The 19,866-nt window shown below is 49.0% G+C and overlaps 3 protein-coding genes across 3 annotated transcripts; 2 read left to right on the top strand and 1 right to left on the bottom strand.

The window, feature by feature from the left end:
* Positions 1-464: 464 nt before the first annotated feature.
* On the top strand, positions 465-4,542 carry zbtb5 (zinc finger and BTB domain containing 5; the record flags this gene model as incomplete). Its single annotated transcript, XM_079220079.1, has 4 exons — positions 465-595; positions 1,658-1,871; positions 2,228-3,082; positions 3,406-4,542. Exons 2-4 carry the CDS (start codon positions 1,662-1,664, stop codon positions 4,540-4,542), a joined length of 2,202 nt encoding a protein of 733 aa, XP_079076205.1. The 5' UTR covers positions 465-595; positions 1,658-1,661.
* A 2,475-nt stretch (positions 4,543-7,017) lies between these two features.
* grhprb (glyoxylate reductase/hydroxypyruvate reductase b) lies at positions 7,018-9,678 on the bottom strand (the record flags this gene model as incomplete). Its single annotated transcript, XM_079220306.1, has 9 exons — positions 7,018-7,176; positions 7,735-7,865; positions 7,959-8,094; positions 8,222-8,326; positions 8,412-8,500; positions 8,601-8,717; positions 8,815-8,887; positions 8,991-9,124; positions 9,491-9,678. 9 exons carry the CDS (start codon positions 9,676-9,678, stop codon positions 7,055-7,057), a joined length of 1,095 nt encoding a protein of 364 aa, XP_079076432.1. The 3' UTR covers positions 7,018-7,054.
* Positions 9,679-11,342: 1,664 nt separating this feature from the next.
* Positions 11,343-18,950, top strand: uba6 (ubiquitin like modifier activating enzyme 6). Its single transcript, XM_079219361.1, has 31 exons — positions 11,343-11,398; positions 11,546-11,640; positions 11,767-11,795; positions 11,892-11,986; positions 12,076-12,187; positions 12,299-12,379; positions 12,477-12,599; positions 12,731-12,854; positions 13,174-13,277; positions 13,381-13,443; positions 13,640-13,716; positions 13,814-13,880; positions 13,969-14,112; positions 14,262-14,408; positions 14,494-14,574; positions 14,669-14,746; positions 14,879-15,060; positions 15,215-15,320; positions 15,417-15,506; positions 15,604-15,684; positions 15,792-15,920; positions 16,002-16,053; positions 16,147-16,210; positions 16,303-16,372; positions 16,462-16,533; positions 16,631-16,754; positions 16,856-17,049; positions 17,230-17,357; positions 17,445-17,532; positions 17,657-17,751; positions 17,832-18,950. The coding sequence occupies exons 1-31, from the start codon at positions 11,358-11,360 to the stop codon at positions 17,974-17,976; spliced, it is 3,081 nt and encodes a 1,026-aa protein (XP_079075487.1). The 5' UTR covers positions 11,343-11,357; the 3' UTR covers positions 17,977-18,950.
* Positions 18,951-19,866: the final 916 nt, after the last annotated feature.

Here is a 19,866-nt window from a genome sequence, read left to right as displayed (position 1 = left end):
GTAACTGCAGCCCTTCAACTCTGCGAGGTCACGGGTATGGAAGTGGAGCACAGCGCCACCCTGTGAGTCTAGTTGGGAAGAAACCCGTCTGTGTGATTGAACTATTACAAAATAAAAACACGCGAGTCTGACCCGGGCAGTGGTTAACAGTCAGCGTCTGCCGTATTAACCGATATTTTATCTGACTGGTTGCCCGGGTGACACCGACCGGACGCGTCCCGCTCATGGGTCCAGCCGCTCGAGACGAACAGTCACCGTGAGCGCACACCACTGGCGGCTTTCAAACCCACCCCCACCTCAGCCAAAACCATTCATTGCAAGTAAAGTGTCAGGTGGTGGGACCGCATGGGTGACAGACACGTTAACTAACTAAGTTAGCTAGCTAGCTAACTGATAGCTAGCTGTTGCTGCTACAGCCGATGGAGGCAGAGAGCTGCTTCGACACCAACGAGCGGCCCAGCCGGGGGACCGGATGCTAACGCGCCGCTTCTGTGGGAGCTAGCACGCAGCTCGCTGGTCAACAAGCCAGCTAACTTTAGCCGAGTCCGTTTCTTGGCCAGGGCCTCTCGTTACCGACGCTACGGTGGGATTCCAGGTAAAGTTGTTACCGTCTCTCTCGTGTCACCGGGACGCTGTGTCTTTAACTAGCTAGCGTTAACCTGAACTAGCCCTCAGACAGGTACTGCTATGCTTCCTCTAGCTGCTGGGTTGTAATTGCGTTACGTCACGTCAGCCCTGATTAACGTTACCAGGGCTAAAGCCCCAAGTTATTTCATAGATAATAACAAGTTAGTTAAAGCCCATTGTGCACATCAGTTAACAATCTCCATGTGATGTGTTGTAGGTCCGCAGAGTAATTCAAGGATCAGTTATTGTCATTGTGCAAACACTGGGATGACCAATGACCATTCAGATGGGGCCGTTAGTTACACAACAAATACAACTAAACTAAACACACTAGTGCATTCCTGTAGCGCAGTTAGTTTTGTGTTGCATTTGCATCATGAGGAATGTAAACAAGCCCTTTCACCCCATCACAGGGGGTGTTATTTTGTCTCTTTGTCCAAATGTCATCATCATCATCATCATCATCAGACAAAACTGGCACATGAAAATATCTTCGTCTAACCCCAACTTCACGTTCACGTATCCTGGTACTCTCATTTAGCCATCGTCTTTTTACACTCATCATTTCATAATCAGTGGATCTGAGGACGGAAGATAACCCAAATAAAGCTTTGATCATATAGTTTATGAAATATAAGAAAATAGAGAGAAAAAATGCTTCGATGGAAGCAGCAAATATTTGGCTCCTCTTTTTTCTATTCAAACAATTGTCAAAACTGGCACATGATAACATCTTCGTCTGTGTAACATCTTTGTCCAACCCCACCTTCACGTTCACGTATCCTGCACATACTCTCATTTAGACCGCCATCGACTTTTTACACTCATCATTTCATGATCTGGGGATTGTAGATAACCCAAATAATGCTTTGATCATATAGTTTATGAAATATAAGAAAATAGAGATAAAATGCTCTGATGGAAGCAGAACATGTTTAGCTCCTCTTTTTTCTACTCAAACAATTATCAAAACTGCTGTTGATGGATGTGGGTCAACTAATCAACCTTTTCACCCTCCTCCGTCCTCCAGGGCCATGGACTTCCCGGGCCACTTCGAGCAGCTCTTCCAGCAGCTTAACTACCAGCGCGTCCACGGTCAGCTGTGCGACTGCGTCATCGTGGTGGGCAGCAGACACTTCAAGGCCCACCGCTCGGTGCTGGCCGCCTGCAGCACGCACTTCCGCGCCCTGTTCACGGTCGCAGAGGGAGATTCGAGCATGAACATGATCCAGCTGGACAGCGAGGTGTGGGTCCTAGTAGTGTGGTCGTGTAAAACAAGGGCAGTAGTTACTGGCAGTGGTAGTTGGGGCAGGACACTATCTGATGTCCATGGGGAGGTTTTTCAATAAGAACCAGAGAGAGAGAAACGGACGGACATGGAGAGAGAGGGCGAGAGAGACGGATGGACATAGAGAGAGAGAGACGGACGGACATAGACACACACAGAGAGAGAGAGAGAGAAAGGGGGACGGAGAGACGGACGGACATAGAGAGAGAGAGAAAGACGGACATAGAGACAGACAGACGAACGGACATAGAGAGGCGAACATGGAGCGAGACAAACAGACGGACAAACGATGAACTTCCTGTGTGCTTGCAGGTGGTGACCGCTGAGGCCTTCGCCGCCTTGGTGGACATGATGTACACCTCAACGCTGATGCTGGGCGAGAGCAACGTGATGGATATCCTCCTGGCGGCCTCGCATCTGCACCTCAACAATGTGGTCAAGGCCTGCAAACACTACCTGACCACGCGCACCCTACCCATGTCGCCTTCGTCCGACAGACCCACCGCCCTCCAGCACCACCACCTCCACCCCCCGCAGCAGGAGCAGCAGAGGCACAGGCAGCAGCAGCAACAGCAGGCGGTCGCAGATGCAGCGGCGAACTCCACTCTTGCAGCCAACGCTAACCTGGCAGCGAACGCCGCCGCGTCCAAGCTGCAGCGCTCTTTCCTGCTGCAGCAGCTGGGCCTGAGCCTGGTGAGCTCGGCTCTGGGCGGGATAGAGGAGGACGGAGTCGGGAGCGTGGCCGGCGGTCGGGTGGTGGAACAGAGGGCCTCCTTCCCGATCCGACGCCTCCACAAACGCAAACCCTCTCTGGCCACGGGGTTGTCGGAGGAGCGGCCTCGGCAGAGGCAGCGCCCCTCCGGCCCGGGCCTGCTGGGAGACGAGGGGACGAACGCGGAGCGGGAGGAGAGAGCGCTCCTCTCCCCGGACTCCCGCAAGATAGGCGCCGAATCCAGACTGGACGGCGCCGGCCTGGTCGGGGCGGCCCACGACGACCCGCAGATGCCCAGCCAGTCAGACAGCGGACACTGCGTGGGGGGGGACTCGGGGAGGATGCAGGGCGGAGTGAGGAAGGAGGAGGACATGGAGGAGCAGGACCACCAGGTCAACAGAGCCGGGGTGAAGATCAAATCAGGGGCGGAGGAGGCAGAAGAACAGGAACAGAAGGTAAAGATGTGGTTGTTGTTGTGAGGAACTCTGAAGCCTCAGGCAACAACATCTGGTCACGACATCTGTACGATTTTATTTTTGTACGCACTAGTAAAATAAAAAGAAGATTTTGGGCGGATAATAAGAGAAACTAAATTGAAATCATAATCCAAACAGAAAGATTAATCATTTTTATATTTAACTGAAACATTATTTTTAAGCTTTCTCACTAAATATTGAAAGTTTTCTTTAATGATGCATGTGTGCAATTATGGTGCTTTAGTTTAGTTGCTGTGTAGGAAAAATAAATGAGACGAAACTCCTCCTTTTGCTTCATGCAGGTTGTGGTTAAGCGAGAGCCGCTGAGCTCGCCGGAACCAGCGGACGAAATTGCCGACGTAACATCGCAGGCCGGGCCCGGCGGCCAGGAGGAGGAGAAGGCGGAGCTGAGCCCGGAGAGCAGCGACCGCAGCTTCACCTCGGAGCCGCAGCCGAGCTCCGACTCCCTGTTGCCGCCCGGCTCCCAGCTCCTCCTCAAAAGCGGCATGGCAGGAGGCGCCGGAGTCGGGGGAGGCTTCGGGTTTAATAGCGGGCTGGGTGTCAAACCCGGTTTCGGTATCTCCAGCTTCCTCGGCCCCAAGGATTTCGGGAGTGGCGGTACGGGGTTGGACGGCGGAGAAGACGACCTCCCCAACACGACGACTGGCAACGCATCGACGCACCACTTCCTGCTCAGGCAGGAAGCTGGCAGGCCGTCCGGCTCGGCTTCGTCCTCCCTTCTGCAGTCGGGTTCGCTCGGCGGCGAGAGTTGCAACGGCTTCGGAGACAACCTTCAAGCCGAATCTTTGTTCCTCCGCCCCCTGCACGACGGTTTGGGAAACCCCAGAGGAGGTGGCGGAATGGGCAGCGGCGGGTGTGGCGGGGGAGATCCCTTCGGTTTGGACTTCCATCGCTCCAGCCTGGGACTCCACTCCCTGGGGCGAGCAGGGGCGGCGACTTCCGCCGTCCTGGGTTACCCAGGTTACAGGCGCATCGCTCCAAAAATGAACGGCGGCGCGGGAGGAGACGAAGGAGTGGTCGGGGTCCTCCAGGACGCCGCCTCGTCCTCCTCAAGCCTGGCGAGTCCCCTGCTGCTGAACGAGAGCGGCGGCTACGACATGAGCGGCGGCCGGCCCGCTTCATACCCGCCGCAGCTGACCCGCGCCTCGGCGGACGTCCTGTCCAAGTGCAAGAAGGCGCTGTCGGAGCACAACGTCCTGGTGGTGGAGGGGGCTCGCAAGTACGCGTGCAAAATCTGCTGCAAGACCTTCCTCACGCTGACCGACTGCAAGAAACACATCCGCGTGCACACGGGGGAGAAACCCTACGCTTGTCTCAAGTGCGGCAAGCGCTTCAGCCAGTCGTCCCACTTGTACAAGCACTGCAAGACCACCTGCCTGCGCTGGCAGAACAGCAACATGTCCAACGCCCTGCTGTAGGACCACCCCAAAAACAAAACAACAAGGCAAGTTTTCTGTGGCAGAGCAGGCGGATGTTCCGTCCTGACGGCAGACCAAAGATAAGGACGATAATGTCATTTTTTTTCTCGGAGAGACCCACACTGCCGCCCGAGGTGGCTGAAGTCATTGTGAACCCTTTTTAGTCGTAGGAGGACAACAGGGATGCAAAGGTGCCTCGTGTGTCGCTCTGGATTTATGGTAGAAAAACCACAGCTCTCCAGTGTTATACTCCCCCGTGGGTTTCAGGCCAGTCTCAAGGTTTTTGTTTTGGAGCTGCCACACTGTTCGCTATGTTGTCTTTATTAAAGGTGCCATGTTCGTGATATGTAGACCTGCTGAGGTGATTCCTCTTCATGCTGAGCGTCTACAGTTTGTTTAACTCACTAACACTTTGCGTGTGAGAGAGAAAGGCATCTGTTCAAGTGCAAATATGTACAAATATTCCACTCGTGTGTGGATTATTTCTTTCTTTTGTGTTCTCTGCTGCACATTTGTAAGCGGCCCGCATCAGACCGTCCTGCATATTGACCGTGCCTCGTTCTGTGCAAGAGCCGTCCGGTGGCGCGCTCCTTGGTGCTGCGCTGTGAAACTAAAAGGCAGATCGAGTCCAATTCCAGTTCAACCGACGGGAAAGATGACGGAGAATCTAGTGTGTTGTCGACTTGACAAAACGATTTTCTTCTTCTTCTTTATTATCGAAGTGATAAAACTCGAGGCAATCATATAAAAAAAAAGGCTGAATTTACTGTCTTGCAGTCTCTTTTTGAAAACAATTAATGCCTATAAACGCACCTTATTTTGTGTCGTTACGTGGCACAATTTGTATTTTTTATTTTGGGCAATTATAGCATTTCCCCTCCTTGTTGGTTACTGAGTGGGAGTCAAGTCTCAGCTGTGTGTGGGCCAAGTGTTCTTGTCTGTACAGTGTGTCTATGTGTGTGTTTGTTCAAAAGGTAATGAAGTACTGAAGGATATGCTGAGGTTCAGCAAGTGTTTAAAAAGAAAAAAAAGGGCTTTAGAAATGTAAATATTGCACATTTATGGTCCGTTTCGACATGTCTCTCAGAGGAGAGACAAAACAACTCCCGAAGAACTCAACATCGTTTGTCTTTTCTTTTTTTTTTGCTACTGTACTTGATAGTGCTTTATACTCGCGTGTCTTTATACACCTTTAGTGAAGCACTTTGACAAGTAATTCTTTCCTCTTTCTTTAAAAAAACAAACATAAAACTAGTATGTTTACTGGACTGTTGGACCGTGTGAAAGCCTCGCTGTGTTGTAATTATCCAACCTCAATGTGGGAGGCGGGGTTTCAAGCTAACGGTTGTAGCAGGGAGGTTTGCAAGCCGGTGATCTATAAATCACAACATCCACAGTTTGTGAAATCAAACCCAACGTTGGGAAAAGTCCAAAAAGAATTCTGTCTTTAATTTTTTTTTCTTCTCCAGTTTTTGCTTCTTTTTTTTATGTGTGTACTTTGAATGTCTGCGAATCTATTCCCAAACATCGTGGCGTAGGATGGAGGAAGAGCAGGCCTTCATTGGGCAGAGGCTCGTTCCATTGAAGTCACGGTTCATGTCGTCGAGTTGTTTAGGTGAACCGAAGAGAAAAAGAAAACTACACGTTTGCCTTTTTGTACTCTTGATCGCGTTCTGTCTCGTGTCTCCATTCCTAGTCCGGCACCTTATTCTACCTTTTCGTTCTTTTCTTTCTCTTTTTTTTTTTTTTAAGTCATAACACTGTTACCGAGTGACAGTTGTAACTTGAGGCACATGTTAATGGATAACCTTGACTTGTCTGTATATCTCCAGAAGGGTATAGTCTCCTCGTATTGGGTGTGTCTCCCTGCAGACATGAACTGTAACCGCCACGCCGTGGAATCGGTGGCGAAGTCGTGATCGTGCTCTTGAGCAATGCAGAAGGAGAGTCCTCCCAACAATGGAGGGCCATTATGGTGCTGTCTTCTAAAAGCTGTAAACAGTTCAAGTGAACCTCTGAAAATGCACTGACTGTACTACCCCCCCGCCCCCCTCCTGTATGAATATGCCAAACTGTTCAAATGCATACAAAATTTGATTCTGAAAGAAAGTCACTGCCTTATGCCCTTAGCTTGAAAAGCTGGGCTTTTTGTTAATATGCCAAATCTGAAGTATTCCTGCGTATGTGTGTGTTTTTCTGTATACTTAAAATACTGTAACCACGGGAGGACTACATGTTTGTCTGTTTGCTGTTGAAGGCTATGAAGATTGTACAGTACGTTCAGTTGGTGTTATAGACTGAATAAAAAACGAGGAAATTCTGTTTGGTTGCTGGAGAATTTTTTTTCGCGTGGGATAAAAGCTGAAGTACACAAGAAACAGACGTTGTGTTACACGTTGAGCTGACAGAAGATCACAACGTGAAGCGGGTAGCGTTAGAAAGTTTAAGCGGTGGTTTTATTTAGAATCTTTCAAAAAGGAATAAACTGGCACACGAGAGTTCGCCTCCTCCTTCACGGCTGCAGCTCTTTGATCATCGGCTCGCCCCGCAGGCCCTGCAGAAGGTTGTTCACCGCCATGGCAGACATGGCGTTGCGGGTGGTGTAAGAGGCACTGGCAATGTGCGGGAGAATCACTGTGGGAGGAGGATGTAGACAGAGGATGAGGCCCAATTAAAGCGGCATCTTCTTCCATTTATCAATCTAGACTGTTTTGGTGTGAGATGCCAAGTTTTGGACATGGTCAATGGACTGTAACGCACTTTTCTAGTCTTCCACTCAAAGCTCTTTAACACTACTTGTGATCATTCACCCATTCATACACTGATGGGAGGAGCTACCATGCAAGGTGACACCTGCCCATCAGGACTCACTATTCATACAACATGCATACAGCTACGGGAGCCATTTTGGGTTAAGTGTCTTGCCCAAGGACACATCGACATGGACCAGCAGAACCGGGGATCGAACCGCCGATCCTCTAATTTGAAGGATGGCCTTGCTCTACCGGCCTTGTCTCCAATAAAATGGGACTTTATGACAATCGTGGCTTGTGGTGCTCAAAGCTCCAAAAATAAAATCACATTTGGGAGAAAACTCCAACAATGGCCGAACGGAAATGGCACCAAAACAATGCAGATTGATGAATGGCATGACGGGTAAGAGAGAAAAGGTGTGGAGTCTGTCATACTCACCACAGTTTTTGAGGGTGAAGAGCGGGTGGTCTGTGGGCAGAGGCTCCGGGACGGTCACATCCAACCCGGCTCCCGCAATCTGGCCCGTGGACAGAGCCTCATACAGATCCTCCTGGTTCACCACGCCGCCCCTTAACGCGACAGAAAGACCGGAATTAAAGCGACTTGATTGGCACTCGAGTATTTTGTGACACAAACAATGGGGTCAGAAGTGATCCGTGCACCTGCTGGTGTTGATGAAGATGGAGGTGTTCTTCATCTTGGAGAAGAGGCGCTTGTCGCAGATCTCCTTGGTCTCCGGCGTCAAAGCGCAGCACACGGTCAGGAAATCCGACCGCTCCGCCAGCTCGTCGAAGGAGACTGTGGCCCCCCGGGGAGACGGCGCCCATCGCAATAACAAAACCAAAGGCCTGACGTGTCACTTGATTTGCTCAGAGACCTGTGAGATCGGGGTGTGAAGGCAGTACATCATCTCAACAATCCTCACCGTACTCTGCGTTGATGACGCTGGCCAGCTCGGGCCTGGGGGCCACATCCGCGTAGATGAACTTCTTGACCTTGAAGGGGGCCAGGCGCTGGGCGATGGCCACGCCTTCGAGCACACAGTGAGAAGCATTGTGTTTTATTGTTTGTTTTTGTTGTGTACGGGAATGGCAGTTTGATTGACATGTGCTCACCGATCCTCCCCAGGCCCAGGATCCCCACGGTGCTGTTGGCCAGCTCGTGTCCACACAGCCACAGGGTTCTCCACGTGCCCCAGCCGCCACTGACACGAGAAGGAGAGAGAGAGAGTTTAACCTTTGACCCCTCCCAAAAACAAAATCTTCTTTTCACATGGATGGATCTGAGCGTGTGTGGTTAGTCACGTCTTGGCTTCATGTGTGGCCTCTACGAGCCTCCTGGAGGTGGTGAGCAGCAGAGCCACAGTCAGCTCAGCCACAGAGTCGGTCAGGACGTCCGGGGTGTAGCCCACACGGATCCCTCTGGGGGGAGGGGGCACACACACACACACACACACACATTGAATAAATCACCACCCTCGACTTTGATGTGTCTCAAGGAGATAGAAAGATGAGTCACCTTTTCTTCAGCTCCTCCAAAGACAGATGATCGAATCCCACCGACATGGTGCTGAGGACCTTCAGGTTTGGACCTGTGAGAGTACACCCCGAAAAACGCTTTTTATTGCATTCTTCACTCAACTGACTCTGAAGGCCGTACACACACACACACGCACACACACGTCCTCCCCCAACCTGCAGCGTCCAGCAGCTCTGCATCGATCTTCTCCGTCAGCACGCAGACCAGACCGTCCACGCCTCTGACCCGCCGCAGGAGCTCCTCCCTGGGCACGGGGACGTCGTCGGAGTCCCACAGGTCCACCTGCACCCTGGAGGGGAAACGGAGACAAGGTCCAGGTCAAATGCATTTCTTAATCGTCCACAGAAGAAATGGCATCGAGTGCTCAAGCTTTTCGTGAATGTTCCTTCTACTAAGATGCATCTCGAGCTGTCGGTTTTCACGGAAATACTGGGACCTTTAAGGTACAGATAGAGGTTTCTTCAGTTCCTCTATGGGGGGCCTTTCGGCTCCCAGTCTTATCAAACCAACCCAAAGGCAAACATCAGCAGCCCTGATAGCAGAGTAAATGATGAACTCCACAAAGCAGGCCTATCTAAAAAGGGACACCGCAGTCAGCTTTACGCATGACGCAATCTACTCCAAGACTTTCGAAGGGACCGAACGGGACACTCACTGTCCAGATTCCCGGAGAATCCTCAGGCCCTCGGGTGGGATCTGTCGGGTGACATACACCCGTTGCAGGGTTGACATCTCCCGCCGCGCGTGGCTTGTCAGACCCCCAGTCGGTGGTGGAGCAGCAGCAGCAGCAGTAGCAGCAGTGATCCGCTGGAGCCGACGCAGTGCCATACGACTGCACCACATTGCCAGGAGAGAGAGAGCGAATCAAGAGATCCGAGAGGTGACCGGTGGCACTTTGGAGTTCAGAAAGTCCCGTTGTGTGCATCTGCGTGATTTGGGCTCCAGTTCAGAGAGGGGAGGTTCCTGTGTGTGCGTGTCCTTGACCAATGTGATTTGAGGGAGGGTGTCTCTGAGGTCATGATGTTGACGGATACTGTCTGTCAGAGATAAACTGAACACAAAACAATCACAGAGTCAAATCTTTACCCAGAGATCAGGCCAAAGAGATATGTTTTTTACAACACATATATAGAGCTAAAAAAAGACGCAGCAACTTTTTTTCTTCTCTCCCCTCACACACACACAACATTATATAATGTATAAAAAAACAGCAGTACTCCCCTTAAATCATCTCCCAGAATGGGAGACGGTGCGTCAATGTTTCACTCGTGCCGTCGACCTTTGTTTCTTTGCACAGTGGAAGACCCAAAGGCTGTGTTGTGTTCTCTCTGGCTGAGACCGGTTCAGATATCTGTCCTCCTTACTTACTTTCTCAACTGGAGCTGAGATTCACACGCACAATGAACTAATTAAAAAGAAACATATCAATGAAGTTACAAACATTTTATATTTTTTTTTAAAGGTTAGAAATAGTGTTGATTCTGGCATTTATCACACATAAATTAAAACAATAAATATGATTAGAATAAATTGATAATCAAACAGTAGTCTTTGTCTACGTCATCATGAAAAAAGAGGAGACAACGCTCTCTCGACGACTGAAAATAGGTAGTGTCACAGTATTGTCATGCAAGTTTGAGGAGGTGATGTAACAGTTCAAATCCCAAACCTTTATTTTATTATTATAATTTAGATGTTTTATTATTATTATGAATCATTAATCTGTACATTTAGTTTTTTTCTTGATATATATTATAATAATACCCAGTAGTTTTGTCAATACATTCAGTTTTGAATCACAAAACAGTCCTGTAAAATACTGGACACGTATTGGATGACCTTGGTCACGTGATTGCAGTAACCCGGAACAACTCCCAAGTTTTTAACCAGTCACAACCATTCAATCCCTCTAGCCCGTCGCGCATACTGACAGGTACCGTGCGATTATTTCTCTCATTTTAACAACATTCACGGCGCCTCTTTCACGCGGATCAGTAGGACGACATAACAACACCTAAAGCCGCTGTCGATACCTGAGCCGTTACCCGGAGCCCGACGTGCGCGTCATCACTTTTAACGAGTTCACTACAAAGTGTCCTCGCCACCGGCACCAGGCAGCAGCGGCACTCGGCGCTAGCTAGCTAGCCGTAGCAGCTAACGCAGAGCTCTCAGCCCGCGGGTGATCACGCTAGCTAACTGAACCGCTGCACCGCTGCTCGTTGAAACACGTCACCGCGTTGGCGCGAGACAGTCCGTTTGCATTTGCGCGCGCGACTGCCAGCCGCCGGGTTTAACAACATAGGTGACAAACTAATATTAAAAGTCAGCAGGTGTGTGTGTGTGTGTGACTGAAGTTAGCCGTTTAGCTAACCCACAGCAGGGCGTTGGTTTAAAGGTTACCACGGGTGACAACCCGCACGGGTATTTTTGTCTATCGTTGTTCATCCCTGCTTGTACTTCTGGTGTCATTCTCCAGGTAGAGCCGTTGTCTCAGTTGAATTCCCCCCTCTTCCCCTCCCGGCATGGCTGCAGACTCGATGGAGATTGACGACTCTCTTTACAGGCAAGTCCAGTTAACCGCTGTCACTTTTTTTATTGAAGCACTTGAAACTAGAGATACCGTCCCGTTACAGTGCTGCATACCACAGTCAACTACAGCCCTCTCTCGCTCACTGACACTTCCTCTTCCTGCCTCTCTCTATTTATCCAGTCGCCAGCGATATGTGCTGGGAGACAGCGCCATGCACCAGATGGCCCAGTCCTCAGTCTTTCTCAGTGGAATGGGAGGACTGGGAATCGAGATAGGTAACGATGGGATACATGTCATAATATTGCGCTACTGCACTGCTGTGAGATATTCACTGCCGCAGCATTCGCGTCGATGGACATCCCTCAATTGTGGTTTGACACTCTTTTGTTCTGGTTCCGCAGCAAAGAACATCGTCCTGGCCGGCGTGAAGGTATGCAGTGTTTCCTGTTGCAACGCAGAGAGTGTCTTGAGTCGGTCTTCCTGCGGCCTCATCGCTTTTTTTCTTCTTCTTTCTATCTGTGTGCAGGGAGTCACCCTTCACGACACGAAGCAGTGCGACACATGGGATCTGGGCAACAACTTCTTCATCCACAAAGAGGACGTGTTGGGCCAGAAGAGCAGGTAAGATCGTTGGGCCGCTCCCCCACCTCTTCACCTCCCGATTAGAGCTCGCCATCTGAGACACTTCTTCTTTCCCCATTGCGCCGCAGGGTGGCGGCGGTGTGCCCCCGGGTCGCAGAGCTGAACCCGTACGTCCACGTCGACGTGTCCTCCTCGGCTCTGGACGACAACACCGACCTCGGCTTCCTCGGAAAGTACCAGGCAAGGCTCCCCGTTCAGAACCTGTAGTTGTTTTTTTAATACTCCTTCACAGCCGTCGTCTCAAAGCACCCACTTGTTCCAAACTGCATTGTTCTCTGCTCGCTCCTGCAGTGTGTGATTCTGACTGAAGCCCGATTGAGCCTCCAGAAGAGAGTGAACGACTTCTGCCACTCCCATCAGCCCCCCATCAGAGTAAGTCCACTGTCCCCCGCAGAGAGACTTGCACCAACAAGTTAAACGTGAGCCAAACCTTTTATTTCTTCTTCTTTATTCACCTCGTCCTTTCCAGTTCATCGGCTGTGACGCGTACGGCATCTGCGTGCGGGTGTTTTGTGATTTCGGAGAAGAGTTTGAGGTGTCAGATCCCACCGGAGAGGAGCACAAGGAGATTTTCATCCAAAGTATCACTCGGGTAGCTTGAACACTTCTGACAGTCTACCATTTGTCTATCTTCTTCCTGTCAGACAATTGTTTTTAATTGTGAGACGTAAACGGAGCTATATTTCATCTCCCTTTTTTGTCCTTTTCATTTGGACCCTTCAGGACAGTCCTGGCGTGGTAACCTGCATGGACAACCAGCCCCACGGCCTTCAGACGGGCCAGAGTGTTGTCTTCAGAGAGGTCAACGGCATGGTGGAAGTCAATGGCACCGCCCGGCCCGTTTCAGGTATTATTTCTACATTGCCGATGATGACCTCAGGGTTTTTACTCTATGTTTTTATTATTGCAGGTGTGACAGCGGCATTACCGATGAATCACAGATTTACACGACATTTAGAATATGGTTAATAATATGTATATGAGAAGAAATACATGTGCTGTATATCATAACATACTCACTGTCGCTGTTAATTTGGTCACATTTTGACCTATTTCAAAAAGCACATTTAATGATAGATAAAAATAAAGTGACATAAGAGTGCATTAATCTAATCTAAGCAATGTTTGTCTGTTTTTGTGTGTGTGTTTTTTTTGTGTGGTCTTAGTCCTTTCCCCTCACAGCTTTGCAATAGGCGACACATCCCAACTGCAAACGTATGCACACGGAGGCTTCTTTGTTCTGGTGAAAACCCCCAAGACGTACAGATTTGTAAGTCGAGTAGTTGCCAGAAATATCGCAGATGAACCCCAAAAACATATTATTTATGTTTAGATAAACATATTCTGTGTTTGTGCTTCCTGCTGTGTTTCAGGAGACATTAGAGAGACAGTTGTGTGATCCTCAGGTCCTGACACCAGACTTCAGTAAACCAGAGGTGAGAGATGTCCCGGGTTACTGCGTGGCAAAGTGAGGTTTAAAGGGCCGCTGAGCCAGCTAACTTTGGGCTTAACCCAGGGCTACGGCAAGGCTAGCGCACTTCACAGAGACACTGCTGTATTTGCAAATGGCTTGTGATGTTTGTTTGAGTTTAACCAAGCAGTTTACCATACAATTTTGTATGTACCCATCAGGCCCCACTACAGATCCATGCAGCCATGATGGCTCTGGACACCTTCCAGGAGCAGCACAGCAGACTCCCCAACGTCGGGTAAACTCAATGTTTCATACCAGTAGTCCTGACTGTGGACTTCAGTGTGTGAAGTTGTTGGAAAGTGAGCGTTTTTTTTAACTTTTCATGCCATCAGGTGCTCGCAGGATGCTGAGGTTTTACTGAAGCTAACAGAGGAAGTGAATGGAACTCTCAAGAACAAAGTGAGTGCTTTTTCTTTTCATGCTTACATTTAGTTTAGAACCTGCAGAGATGCAAACAGACGCCTCAACGTCTCTCTTTCCTTTCCAGGCTTCCGTGAACGCCGAGTTGGTGCGCTGTCTGTCGAGAACAGCGAGGGGAACTCTCCCGCCGTTAGCTGCGGCTGTGGGAGGTCTAGCCAGCCAGGAAGTCCTGAAGGCCATCACGGGGAAGTTTGCGCCGCTGCAGCAATGGGTGGGTCCCTCAAGTTGACTGCCGAGCTCCTCCTTTTTTTCCCTTCCCTGTTAAACAATTAGCTTTAATAGTGTTTCCTGAATTTGTGTCCATTCTTTAAAAAGAAAACCTTTATTAAAGTTACTTTCCTCTGCTCCTCCTGCGTTTAGTTTTACCTCGACGCCATCGAGGTAGTCCGGCCGCTTCAGTCCGTCGCCGCGGAGGAGTTTTTCCCGAGAGGCGATCGCTACGATGGGTTGCGAGCCTGCATCGGTGAATCGATGTGCCTGGAACTGCACAAGCTCAGGGTCTTCATGGTGAGGGTTGCACCGCACGTAGGCGCTGAATTATTTTTAAGATTCTCGTCCCAAAAGGAAAAAACTGCAATGTCTCCTCCTCCAGGTGGGCTGTGGGGCCATCGGCTGTGAAATGCTGAAAAACTTCGCCCTGCTTGGGGTGGGATTGGCCAGCTGCTCCGGAGAGGTGGGCGTTTCTCGCTGCTCTTTCCTCTCGTCGGTACATTTCAGGGCTCGTCGTTGTGCGTTTAGTGAATATTTGTCACTCTGCGTCTTCTCAGGTGTCCATCACAGACCCCGACCTCATAGAAAAGTCCAACCTCAATCGGCAGTTTCTCTTCAGACCCCATCACATACAGGTGAGCCCTTTTCAATGCAATATTAATTCTATATTCACAAGAGCCGTGATCAGAATCCACCACACACTACTACTTCTTCTTCTTCTTCTTCTTCTTCTCCTCTTCCTCCTCCTCCTCCTCCCGGGATCTCAGAAACCGAAGAGCACCACGGCAGCAGAAGCCACTCTGGAAATCAACCCAGAACTGCAGGTGGACGCTCTCCTCCACAAGGTGTGTCCTGCTACCGAGAGCGTCTACAATGACTCCTTCTACTCCCGCCTCAACCTGGTGGTCACCGCGCTGGACAACGTGGAGGCCCGCAGATACGTGGACAGGTCGGCGCAAACATTTAAAGTGACTTTTTACCGACTGAGCCCGTCCCTCTTCATCAACCCAGCAACCAGCAAGAGCACGCCTATGTAGTGAATTGGAGGGGGAGTTTTCTTTTCTAGTTTGGCAAACAAGTGATATCATGTGTTTCGTTTTCAGCCGCTGTTTATCCAATCAGAAACCCCTCCTGGACTCCGGCACCATGGGAACTAAAGGACACACAGAAATCATCGTGCCAAATTTGACTGAGTCCTACAATAGCCATGTAAGTACATGCGTGTGTGAGACCATCTTTGTGTTCTTTGTGTACTGGCCGTCCCAGATGCAGAGCTTTACAGTGATCATTTGCTTTGCTCCCCAGAGGGACCCCCCAGAAGAGGAGATCCCATTCTGCACCCTCAAGTCCTTCCCTTCTGTCATCGAGCACACCATTCAGTGGGCCAGAGACAAGGTCAGACAGCTCAAAACACAACAAGTTATCATCTTTGTTGTTGTTGTTTTTTACCGTACACTTGCGTGTGCTAATCCTAAACATTTACTTTGTCTAGTTTGAGAATCTGTTTGCACACAAGCCCTCCATGTTCAACTCGTTCTGGCAGACGCACCCCTCTGTGGAAGTGGTGCTACAGGTAAGACTTTGTATGGCATGAGTGTTGTTCCCACTGGTTTGAAGTCGTCTTTGCCAGCAATGCGTAAAACACAGTTTTTTAGAAGGATTTTATGTGTGTCTGTGTAGAGGATGCAGATGGGGGAAAGTCTGGAGGGGTCATTCCAGGTCATTAAGCTGCTCAGCAAACGGCCCAGCCGGTGGGATCAGTGCGTCACTTTCGCCCGTCTGAAATTTGAAAAGTACTTCAAGAGAAAGGTAGCAAAGCACATTCATTAATAGATCGCATGTACACGTGTGTTGGTGCCAGCTCCACAATAACTGTGTTTCTGTCTGTAGGCCCTACAACTGTTGCACTCTTTCCCCCTAGACACAAGGTTAAAAGATGGAAGTAAGTTATTGTTATGTCAAGTTATCGAATTATTTCAATATACATTGTCTTTAAGAGCAAAGAATATAGCAGATTTTTCATTCTCTTCCTCAGGTTTGTTTTGGCAGTCCCCAAAAAGACCTCCAGCGCCGGTTGATTTTGACTTGAATGATTCTTTGTGAGTATGCGCTCTCGCTGCAGTTCACGCCGCTCTTGTGTCGTACGTTTCACATCTAAGCTTAACGAACCCTCCTCTCGTTTCCCCTGCAGGCACTTTGGTTTTATCGTCAGTACTGCCCGCCTCTTCGCGGGGATTTATAACATCCCTTACTCACAAAAGGTAGGTCGCGTACGTACACACACACACACACACACACACACACACACACACACACACGGTTATTGACGGGACTTTTTCTTCTTTATCAGGATGTCACCGAAGAGGAGGTGACACGGCTTCTCTCAGAGGTCAAGATCCCAGAGTACAGGCCCTCAGAGAAAGTGAGCGTCTTCACTGAGCTGGTCCTTGAGGGTTCTTTCGTAGCGTTAAACTGCCAAACAATCCCATAATCTTGCATGTTTGATCTGTCCTTTCCAGTGTATAGAGACCGACGAGACGGCAAAGAAGCCCGACTCAATTAATTTGCCTCTGAGCAGCGAGGAAGAGAGGGAGGCCATCGCACAGCTGGAGCAGGCCATCGCTACAGACAACGTCACCGCAGGTGCACAACTACAGGGGAAAAAAAACACACAACAAATACCGAAGCGTAGCGTAACGCCTCTTCTAACCACCGGTGGCGCCGTCTTTGTCTTTCGCGCGCAGAGAGGTTACAGGTGAGCCCGCTGCAGTTTGAGAAGGACGATGACGGCAACGGCCACATGGACTTCGTGGCGGCGGCGTCCGCCCTGAGAGCCAGGATGTACGCCATCGAGCCGGCCGACCGACTCAAGACCAAGCGGATCGCCGGCAAGATCATCCCCGCCATCGCCACGGCGACTGCCGCCGTGGCCGGACTGGTGAGAAACCTTTTGAAATGATGCGGCAGCGATGGTGAAACAATTTTTTTTGAAACACCCAGAGAAAAGTTGATAGTATGATTGTCTGTACTTATTCCGATTTTAAAAGTCGAGAAACGCATCCCGTTGTTCAACATCAATAACTTTGCATTTTTTTTAATTTATGTGCGACGCGTCCAGGTTGCCCTGGAGTTGGTCAAGGTAGTCGGAGGCTACGAGTTTAAGTCCTTCAAGAACTGCTTCTTTAACTTGGCCATCCCTGTAGTGGTGCTCACCGAGCCGGCCCAAGTTAAACAGTCACTCATCAGGTAAGCGCACGATTCCTTGAAAGCGATAAAACACCTGTTAAGTTTTGACCCCACTCACTGAAGGATGCTGTCCGACGTCTTTCCCAGGGACAACATTTACTTCTCCATCTGGGACTGTTGGACTATCTTTGGCCACGAGGACTTCACCCTCTCTGACTTCTTAAACGCAGTGAGGGTGAGATACCGTTTATTTGTATTCACATGAATGAATCTCCCCCCTGAGGTTTGTAATTGTGTAGTGTCTCGTTCTGTAGGTTGTTTTTAATGTTTTTTTTTTATCAATTGCGGTTGTCTTCCAGGAAAAGTACGGAATCGAACCCACTATGGTCGTCCATGGTGTGAAGATGCTCTACGTGCCTGTGATGCCTGGACACTCGAAGAGACTCAAGCTCACGTGAGTGTCTTTTTTCTTCTTCTTGTGATTCTCTATATGACCCCCCCCCCCCTCTCTGAACCTCGCCTCTGCCTCATCAGGATGCAGAAGCTGATCAAGCCATCAGTGGACCGCCGCTACGTCGACCTCACCGTGTCATTCGCCCCAGAGGCGGACGGAGACGACGACCTGCCCGGCCCTCCCATCAGGTACTTCTTCAGCCGCAACGGAGAGACCTCCCCCTGATGCCCGGCCCGGGTCCTCGAGCCTCCTGTGTCCTTACGCCTCCCTCCTTTCATGTAAATTGTTGTCCCCCAATAACCTGAGGTCTGGGCTAGACCTAAGCCTGGAGCTTTCCTTCAGGATCTTCTCAAAGCTCCTGGGCCCCAACACCAGCCCCCCCTCCTCCACCCCCCTCTGTACGTAATGGAACAAGAAAAGGCCAGTCCTGGTTCCAGTTTTTCTTGCCCCAGATCGAGCCAACACGAGGCTGCTTGAGTAGCACTTAACTGTACCTTTTGTACATATATTTCCTGTTCTGTTTTCTACTCTGGTAAAAAAAAAAAGAATGCACAGCTCCAGCTGTGTCGATGCCTTAATTGATTATTAATCTTTTTTTGTTTGTTTGTCGCAGTCAGTCTAACTAAAATCTGTGTTTACAGAAACCTGCAATCTCCCAAACACACCCACCCCGTGTAGTCCCGTTTGTGTTTAAAGTCTGCTGGGCCCAAAACATGTTTTAACTGTATGGCTTCACCTTCTTCCTCCGCTCATTGGATTTTACCAAACCGCACAAACATTACGGAGCAGATGTGCGCTTCACCTGTAAAAGCACCCACTAAATGAAGCTGCAACTCTTACCATCATGTTAAACCCTTCGGTAATGACAGTATTGACACCGGGTCACACGTGTTCCTCATTAGATTAATTAATGGCATGACTTAAATTGTTTCACACGCACAGGCCTTTTTTCTTTTTTACTGACAAAACATCTGGGATCACTCCTTATTTTTATTTTTTGTTGTTGCATTTGTTTATGGGTGTGTCCGTGACACGTATTTATTTACTCGTTACTCATTAGTCACTTCTTTTTTTGTGTCAAAATGAGCCTGTGTTGTTGAGCTCTGGAGTCGTGGTGCACTGGTTTATTGTGAAACAACAAACAAGCCAAAACTAAAAGTGTAAAAAAAAAAAGGAAATCATCCTTCTGTTCAGTTCCAGTTGATGCGCGTGAAAAGGGGTCTTTAGAAATAATCTGCGTCGGTTTATATTGGCAATAAAGTCAATGTAGTTTTGAGTAGAGTCATAAAAATGAACTTTAATTCTGAACACAATCAAGACTAAAGCCACACTGAATGCTTCCTCCATGTTTATTCCCCCGTAACCAGAGGAGATGAATTTGGCTTGTTCATGCTCCGTGGAAGTCATGTGTAAAACTAAAACAGTGTTAACGTGTGACGATGACAACGATGTATGTTCCTCTGACAGACAACTCAACCAACGGTCAAATAAAATGTGAGATTTTCAGGATGTCCTCGAGACCACGGCTGCCCCGCGTCTTTTTGTCCTGAATGCACCACGCTGGATATGACTTTCTGATTTATTGACAACAAAAAGGCCCAAACATTCTCCACTTCCCGCTTGTGAGGAGCCGGTGTGCTGCCTTTCCTTTACATAGGTTATTGTAAACAGAATAGCCTTACGTTAAGGTTTTCTTTACACATTGGCTCTGGGAAGTTGTGATTTACATTTCATAAAACCGGATTACCACAAAACGCTTATAACAGCCACAAGATTTCAAAATAAAGAACAAGTTCAAGGTATTATATTACATAGATTATCACTGTGCATAAAAATGTCATGACAAGTATTGGGGGTATCGGTAAATAAAAATATATTTTGTATATACTAAATAGTTAGAAATACATTCAACAGCTCATATTTGCATCTCATTGTTAATGTAATTACAAATATATAGACTGTGGGTGTGTGGTACAGTTGTAATAACATATTACAGAACCTTAAAGGGACAGTTCACCTGCCCCAAAAAAATCGAAACTTCATATGTATCCTCTTTAGTGCTGTCGCTCAATTTAGAAAATATCGTCCGTCTCTCCAATATAATGGGACTATTTG

The sequence above is a fragment of the Taurulus bubalis genome (assembly GCF_910589615.1).
Source record: "Taurulus bubalis genome assembly, chromosome: 6".
Taxonomy (NCBI): domain Eukaryota; kingdom Metazoa; phylum Chordata; class Actinopteri; order Perciformes; family Cottidae; genus Taurulus; species Taurulus bubalis.
Note: the sequence above shows the minus strand (reverse complement) of the source record. Positions and strands in the feature narration are given on the sequence as shown.

Excerpts from the sequence above, each read along its gene's own strand:
- uba6 (XM_079219361.1), top strand. The coding sequence starts at position 11,358 with ATGGCTGCAGACTCGATGGAGATTGACGACTCTCTTTACAG. Across the intron at positions 12,380-12,476 it reads CCCATCAGCCCCCCATCAGA|TTCATCGGCTGTGACGCGTA; the intron begins GTAAGTCCACTG and ends CGTCCTTTCCAG. Across the intron at positions 17,533-17,656 it reads ACTTCTTAAACGCAGTGAGG|GAAAAGTACGGAATCGAACC; the intron begins GTGAGATACCGT and ends GTTGTCTTCCAG.